At 35.6% G+C, this 8,696-nt stretch overlaps 1 protein-coding gene across 1 annotated transcript in view; it reads right to left on the reverse strand.

Moving 5' to 3' along the window:
- Nucleotides 1-1,616: 1,616 nt before the first annotated feature.
- LOC107566065 (AP-4 complex subunit beta-1-like) overlaps nt 1,617-8,696 on the reverse strand; it is an 11,684-nt gene continuing 4,604 nt past the window's right edge. Inside the window, exons 5-10 of the mRNA XM_016251441.1 lie at nt 6,175-6,671; nt 5,077-5,160; nt 4,724-4,827; nt 4,306-4,513; nt 3,236-3,508; nt 1,617-2,380 (exon numbers count right to left, since the gene is read on the reverse strand). Of these exons, the coding sequence (XP_016106927.1) occupies nt 1,950-2,380; nt 3,236-3,508; nt 4,306-4,513; nt 4,724-4,827; nt 5,077-5,160; nt 6,175-6,671 (1,597 nt within the window). The 3' untranslated portion in view covers nt 1,617-1,949. The remainder of the gene's footprint in view (nt 2,381-3,235; nt 3,509-4,305; nt 4,514-4,723; nt 4,828-5,076; nt 5,161-6,174; nt 6,672-8,696) is intronic.

Raw genomic sequence — 8,696 nt, forward strand, 5'->3', positions numbered from 1 at the left:
GTGTGTGTGCATCATTTCCCTGGCAGCAGATGCACTATGGGAAGATGATCCAGCTAATCAAGTCCTTCAGGCTTAATTGAAAACTATTTGGTTTGTGTGTTGGAGCAGGGCTGCGGTCCTCCAGAAACTGAGTTTGACATCCCTGATGCACACCCTTCAAGGAAATGGGTTCCTCCCAAATGGTAGTGGCCTCTTTCAGCAAAATAATGCACCCTGACACACTGGAAAAAATGTGCAGGAATGGTTTGAGGAACATGACAAAGAGTTGAAGGTGTTGGCTTGGTCTCCAAACTCCCCAGATCTCAATCCAATTGAGCTTCTATGGGATGGGCTGGTCCAAAAAACAAACAAACAAACAAACAAAAAAACAGAAATTTGAGGTCTAAATATAGCTGTAAATTTGAACTATTTGCAAATGATATTTTACAAAACGCACACATTCACTGTTATTTGTACTCAAGTTCACTCAAGTATCTTTTCTCATCACATTCAGTTATGAATTACACGACTCACGTAAATGATACCATATTTTCAAATCTAAACGTTGAAATTTAAGAAGAAAGTTGAGTAGTTTGCATCATTGGATATTACTGTAAGACATTTAACATATATGTCGTAAAACAGTTTTTCACTACTTCCTACACTACCTCGCTTTCAACGTTAAAGAAGAAGCTTCGCACTGGAATTCGCACTCCGCTTCTGTGAACGGTAAAGCCTGAATTCTTTGATTTTATTGGCCATCCGAGATCAATACAGAAATGAGACTTAAAAAAGACAAATAAATGCATAAAAAAAAACACTTGAATACAGCACTTAAAAAATAAAATTCTTTAATTTTTGTTTAAGGGTTAGTTCACCAAAAAATTCTGTCATTAATTACTCACCCTCAATCGTGTCGTTCCAAACCCGTAAGACCTTCGTTCATCTTCGGAACACAATTAAAGATATTTTTGATAAAATCTGAGGGCTCTCTGACCCTCCCATAGACAGCAAGGTAACTACCACGTTCAAGGTCCAGAAAAGTACCAAGATGATCGACAAAGTAGTCCGTGTGACATCAGAGGTTCAACTGTAAAGTTAAGAAGCTACGAGAATACTTTTTTGCGCAAAGAAAACAAAAATTAAACACTTTTAACTTTACAGTTGAACCACTGATGTCACACTGGCTACTTTGTCGATCATCTTGGTACTTTTCTGGACCTTGAACGTGGTAGTTACCTTGTTGTCTATGGGAGGGTCAGAGAGCCCTCAGATTCCATCAAAAATATCTTAATTTGTGTTCCGAAGATGAACGAAGGTCTTACGGGTTTGGAGCAACACAAGGGTGAGTAATTAATGACAGCATTTTCATTTTGGGGTGAACTAACCCTTTAATATTCTTCAAAGATGCCAATACTACATATTACAATTATATTCATGATAATGCAGGACAAAAAAGGCACCTGTTTTGTATAATGAATCACATATTTACTATAAATAATAGTGTTCATAAACTAAAAACAAATGTTACGGTACAGTAAACATTGCTTTGTCTGCAAGATTATAGGTTATAGAAAATTATAACTTGAGATAGAGAAAATTATGCAACTGGGTGCTAGAAAGAAGACAGCTGCGAGATCAGAATACCACAAATGTATAATTTGTTCGACTTATCTGCGAAAAGCATACAAGGTATACAATACAGATCTGTTGGGGAACCTGCATGAAATAGCAATCTTGAACTTCCTCGTACCTGCAAAGAGACATGCTTTGGTTTATTGCACCATAGCTGTGCTAAATTTGCATGTGAGTAAGCTTATAGTGCTAAAAACAGATTTAACTGTCTGTAGACTCCAACAGGTTTTTGTGTTTAGAAAGACCATTCGGTTATTTGTGTTGAAACTGCTCCAGCTTAGATACTGTAATACACTGTACATTGTCCTCAAAGCAATAGTTCAGACTTTTGTATTTCATGAACTATCAACATTAAGAGTCTGCAGCACACTCTTGAGTATCGAAACAAATCCTCTGATGGCATGCTGGTTTACGGGCTGCTGTTTGACAGATACCACCAGGCTTTCATCACTGCCAGGGGCCTGCTGGTCCCCCTGCAGCAGTTCGGCGAGGATCAGGGTCCCAGTGCTCCTGGTGTAAATGTAGGCCTTCCACGGCACAGTGTCTCCCGGGGTGAAGGCCAGAGTCTGGATCTTCACCAGCTGTAAGGCAGCCTGTAACGTATCCGGAGCCGTTCTGGGTCGAGGGGAACCCAGAGTTTGCCTGTGGAGAATCTCCAAGTCCAGCCACATTTTCTCAAAAGTCTCATGGGATAAAGGAGAACCCAGAGATAGACTGATCTCCTCATCTGTGTCATCTGGGCTGGAGAGGGTTACATCTGTACTTTCTGTTAGACGGGGAAACACGGGTGGAGTGAGACAGTTTTATGATGCTATATTAGTATTGCATTTATTATAAAATTATCATTTAAATGTATAATATCATAACATTTATAATTATAATAAAAATAAAATTATTATTATTAAAGCATTTAAAATTAAACATTAACCAAAATAAAATAAAATATAAATAATTACAATTATTTTTATAAAAAAGAATTAATAAAAATGTCTGTTTAAAGTTGAGGTAATAAAATAACTAAAACTAAGAAATAAGTGTAATAAAAAATATATAGACATTTAAAAAACAGGTAGGATGAGAGTTATATGATGTATTGGTATTGAATTTATTATAAAATTAAAAATTAAATGTACAATATTACATTTTACTTGCGTATATTTAATTAAATCACAATTAAAATTAGGTAAACAATAAAAATTGAGTTATTGTCAGGATTATTATTATTAACTAAAACTGATTTAAAAAAAAAATTTTTTAAGTAAACATTAACCAAAATAAAATAAAATATAAAAAACAAGGTAACATTTTTACATTTTCGTTAAAGTACTAAAACTAAATATACTAAGAACTAAAACTTGATAATAATTATATATATATATATATATGTGTGTGTGTGTGGTGAAAATATTTTTATTGTTAAAAATATTTTAACAATTTTTATAAATTGAAAAAATATACTGAAATAAAAACCACACACACACACATATATACATATATATATATATATAAATGAAAATTAAACAAACATAATAAAGTAAATGCTAAATTATAACTTTTTATAGTTATTAAGATAATATAAAAATCATAAAAAACTGATGCAATTAAAATAAATCTGATTCACCTGGCAACAGCTCCTTTTCTGCGCTGCTGGATGGCTGGTCAGCGGCTGATATAACAGCAGTCTGAGGGCATAAATCGCGTCCAGACAGCGGGCCGAGTGTGTTGAAGGTAGCGGTCCACTGACTAATGGGCTCTTCTTGCCGTCCGGTGAGAACACTCATGGACGGATCGGATTTGGGTCCGGTTACAACCTTCCTCGTCTCTTCAACTCCCCGCTGAAGAAGTCGGTAGCACAGCAAAGCCCGGTCACGCACACACACATCGCTCTCTTCCTCTGCGGTGGACCAAAGAATATTAAATCAATTACAGAAGCAAGAAGCTCTTGACTAAATATGTCAAATGAAGGGTACATCTGTGACCATTTCTCAGAATGAATCGCACAGACTGAAAATAAACTAAAATAAGAACAGGGAAGGAGGGCCTGTGGCACGGTGGCAACTTCACGGTTGTGCACATAAATGACTAGCATAATAGACTAATATATATATAGACTACTATTTAGACATATACGTGATGTGATCTTGGAGCACAAAAGCAGTCTGAAGTCGCTGGGGTATATCTGTAGCAATAGCCAAAAATACATTGTATAGGTCAAAATGATCAATTTTTCTTTTATGCCAAAAATCATTAGGATATTAAGTAAAGATCATGTTCCATTAAGATATTTTGTAAATTTCCTATCGTAAATATATCAAAATTAAATTTTTGATTAGTAATATGCATTGCTAAGAACTTCATCTGGACAACTTTAAGGCGATTTTCTCAATATTTCGATTTTTTTGCACCCTCAGATTCCAGATTTTCAAATAGTTGTATCTCGGCCAAATGTTGTTCTATTCCTAACAAACCACACATCAATGGAAAGCTTATTTATTCAGCTTTTCAGAAGATGTATACATCTTAATTACAAAAAAAATCGACCCTTATGGTTTTGTGGTCCAGGGTCACACATAGATATATATATATATATATATATATATACGTATATACTGTATATACCTGGAGGAATGCAATTATTTTTGTTCTTTTTTTACTTCTATTTGAAATTATCTGTAAACGTGCTCTACACACCAATACAGTAATGTAAAAGACGGCCCAGCATGTCTTGAGTCTCAGCGGGGCGGCACAGGAACATCTTGACCGAGGCAGTCAGCAGCTCCATCTTCACGGCCGAGGACAGCTCAGTCTTCAGCCCGTCTATGTAGCCCTCCATCACATAGGGGGCGCTACTGATCTGATCACCATGTTCTCCCAGAAGCCATAACAGAGCCTGCTTTCCCTGAGAAAAACAGTGGAAGGATGTATCCTTCTCTGATAAGTCAAACATACATTTTGGCCAACTTGTATTTTGTAAATATAGACAAACTAAGACTAATTTATCTTATTACCTTTTCAATTGCAAGACATATGCTAAAATGCTTGAAATTATTTTTGTAGACAAAAAGATTCTTGTAGATGGTCAAAACAAAAGGCAGGCGAATCATCTCACCTCACTATCTTGAGGACTGTCAACACAGGCCTCCACGGTCTGACACACAGCGGCTGTGCTCTGAGGACAGAACCACACCAAATCTCTGAACGTCTGGATCACGGCTAAACACACACACACACACACACACACACACACACACACACACACGAAGAGTTGATTCTGTTAACTGATTATGTCTGTTTGCAAACAAAGCTATTATCCAAGCTGGAGAAAGTGCCTGCTAAAAGGGTTTTGAAAAGCAAACAGTACCTCCTTCAGAAACAAACAAAAAAATTACTCTCCTTTACTCATTAACTAGAAGATATAAAAATCAGAAGCATGCACATGTTTGGCTCCGCTTTCTCTCACACCTGACGTGATGTGATCCTGTTTCAATGCCAGCAGTCCGGTCAGGATATCCAGACACTTTTCACTGTATGTTCGTGCAATACGACCTTAAAAAAAAGAGAGAGAAACATTTGTACTTAACAACAATTTATATTACAGGACAAGCGATATGAAATGCCATACTGCCAGCTGTGGAAATATTACATTTAAAAGTTAACCTTAGTCAGTAAATATAATTTTAATTTTTTATTTTTACATAAATGAAAACAAAACCATTAAGGATTAAAATTGTGTCTGTTTAGAAGTATATGTATTTTTTTTGAAAGGCCTCAGATTATTACAAATTTTCACATATCATTTTCTAAGGGTACAGATTGTGTCCCTTTACTTTTGTGAAAGCAAAGGTTCAAATTCCATAATAAATCTGTAAGATAAATTATTATATCTTAGCATGAAGAAGCTAGTTTTAGTCAAATCTCTGTACTACTAATACCCTTAAATTGTTATTTGTGCCTGTGCTGAATGATCTCAACTGTATCTAATAATTAAAATCATACAACATTATAATTAATAATATATTAATAAAATAAATATCAAAGTAAAATAAAACATAAATATAACATTCTTAAATAAATATTATATTTAAAGGTTTTTACAATGAACTGATGTTAGAATGATATTCAATTACATGTATAAAACTATCAAAAATCTTTATACTTTTTTTTTTTTTTTTTACAGAAAAGTAACATTTAACTGTCTTGCAACCCAGTTACCATTAGATTGTATCTTTTAAAAAAGGGCAAATAAAAAAATAAACCCTGATTTAAACTCTGTTACCCATTTTGGTTTTTATTTATTTATTTTACATGAATATAAAAATAAATTTGTTAATTTATAATGCATTACTAAATGCAATGAAATCAGGGTTGCAAATCACAAAACAAATTTCAAATAAATGAATAAATGAATGACTAAGAAAGAAAGAAAGAAAAAAGAAAGAAAGAAAAACTTGATTGTGCAAAATGCCTACAACCTTCAATTTGACATTTGCTCCTCACAATGAAGTTTCTGTATTTTAAACATAGTTTAATCAAATGAGAGAAGCAAACAGCATCTTGTACCTATAGCAGCAATGGCTGCCTGGGCCAGTTCAGGAGACACATCAGTGCAGTAGCTTCTCAGCTCCTCCAAAACCAAAGACACATTTTCATCATTCACCAGCTCCACCAGGATCTCCATCTTGCGAAACTTAATGTAAGTCGGTTCAGAGTATCCACAAAAGAAGCGCTTGTAATGTGTGCCGAAAAGGCCTGGCTGACTCCGCATGACCTGCTGTACGTGACAGAGGCCAGCAAAGCGAAGCTCGCGTGACGCAGCACCGCAGGTGGCCAGCAGGGGCGCACTTGTGCGCAGGAGGGCGTCGGCCTGCACAGCCGGGTGGGCGGAGGCTAACTGAAGGAAGAGGCGGAGCGTGGCAACTGTGACATGTGCGTGAGCACTTTGGAGGAAGGAGTCTAGTAGGCTGAGGATGTCGAACAACTGGTCGTCGCTACGAGGACGGTAGCGTAGCAGGAAGGTGAGGACCTCACTCTGAGCCCAACTGTCCAGGTCCTTCATTCTGAAGGAGAAAACACATGAAAACACAAAGTCGCTCATTAGACCAGTGTTTCTCAACCAGGGGTCCGTGGACCCCTAGTGGTCCTTGACGTAAGGCCGGGGGGTCCATGTAAAGTATGAATATTTGTATAAATTTTGTATATTTTGACAAAAAAATCCAATATAGCTGATGATATGGCCAAATACTGGACAAGTCAGCTAACTTGAATTATACTTGACTGTATTTGGTCCTCACAAAAACACACAAATGATACATAGACGAGTCAACTTTGTTCTGGGGGTCCTTGAGGATGGTTCTGAATTGGACTGGGGTCCGGTACGCCAAAAGGTTGAGATTCACTGCATTAGACAATCTGCTAAATAGGCATGCATGATGCTTTTGAAAGCCTTTGAAAACATTTTGCCCTGCAAAAATGCAACTCCGTGTTGTTTTTTGTTAACTAATACTAAAGCCATTAAAAAATGTAAACTGAAATAAAGATAAAATGTTCACGCAAAGAAAGGCGGCGAAAATATTAGATGAAAAAATGTTGCTTTGGCAACTAACTGAAATACATTTAAGTACTAAAACGACTAAAACTGAAAATTAAATTCAAACTAAATAGAAACGCCATAACAAAATGACTAAAACCTAAAGTAAGATTACAATTAAAACTCAAACTATAAAAACAAAAGCTCACTGAAAACTGATAAATACTATAATAGTATATAAATATACCAGTGTTATTTTAGTATCATTTAGATAAGATTATCATTTTTATTAATATTTTGAATCATTTTTATAGTTTGATTTTAGTTTACTGTTTTCGTCTGGTTTTTTTTCAGTTTTAGTTTTAGCTATTTTAGTACATCAAGTTAAGCTAAATTCAAATGAGAACGGTTGGCAACTAGCTGAAATAAAAACCTTAGTTTTTTTAAGTAATGGATTTTTATTTTTATTTTTTTAGTTAACTATAAAATCCTGAAATAGCCTAAAATAACACTGGCATTTGGCAGACACTTACACATATATTTAAAGAAACTATATATGTAAAGGAAAAGTTCACCCAAAAACTAAAATCTGCTGAAAATTTTGCATCACTTGCTCACCAAAGGATGCTCTGCAGTGAATGGGTGCCGTCAGAATGACAGTCCAAACAGCTGATAAATACATCACAATAATCCACACCTCTCCAGTTCATCACTGTGAAGAAAAAAGCTGAGTGTTTGTATGAAATAAATCCATCATTAAGACGTTTTTAATTTCATAGCACTGCGTCTGGCTGAAATAGGAGTCCTCAATCCATTATATATTGCTTTTTTCAGCGAAAAAGTCACCTCGTCTGAATCAGGACAGAAATATGCACAGATCAAACACTTTACAAGCGGAAGCAGTTCAAAACACAAAGGCTTGGATCTCTCACTGGAGGAAGCGTTATTATGGATCATGGACTGGTATTTTGGCCAGAAGTGACATAAAAATGAAAAAGTAAAAAAAGAAAAAATTAATGATGGATTTGTGTTTTACAAGCACACAGCTTTTCTCTACACAAGACTGATGGACCGGAGTGGTGTGGATTACTGTGATGTTTTTATCAGCTGTTTGGACTCTCATTCTGACGGCACCCATTCACTGCAGAGGATCCACTGGTGAACAAATGATGTAATGATAAATTTCTCCAAATCTATTCCCATGAAGAAACAAACTCATCTACATCTTGGATGGCCTAAGGGTGAGGACATTTTCAGCTCAGTATTATTTTTAGGTGAACAGAACTGTAATTCAGACATTCTACATTAATTACATGAAAACATTAACCAGACCCTTACAGAAAGGCTGATCAAATGCATGATGCTGCTGTTTAGAAGCATCATGCTGCATTTTCCCCTGCTTTTGATTTAAAAAAAAAAGTGGCTGTTTTCAACAAAAATGCAATCCAACATGTTGTCTACAAGTATGTGATGTGTTCTGGTGAAAATATGTTCTTTGTAGTTAAGAATGCTTGACATGCTGTTGGTCATCACAGACGCTGAACCAGTAACATTC

Source organism: Sinocyclocheilus grahami, unplaced genomic scaffold (genome assembly GCF_001515645.1).
Source record: "Sinocyclocheilus grahami isolate Dianchi unplaced genomic scaffold, SAMN03320097.WGS_v1.1 scaffold1044.1, whole genome shotgun sequence".
Lineage (NCBI taxonomy): Eukaryota > Metazoa > Chordata > Actinopteri > Cypriniformes > Cyprinidae > Sinocyclocheilus > Sinocyclocheilus grahami.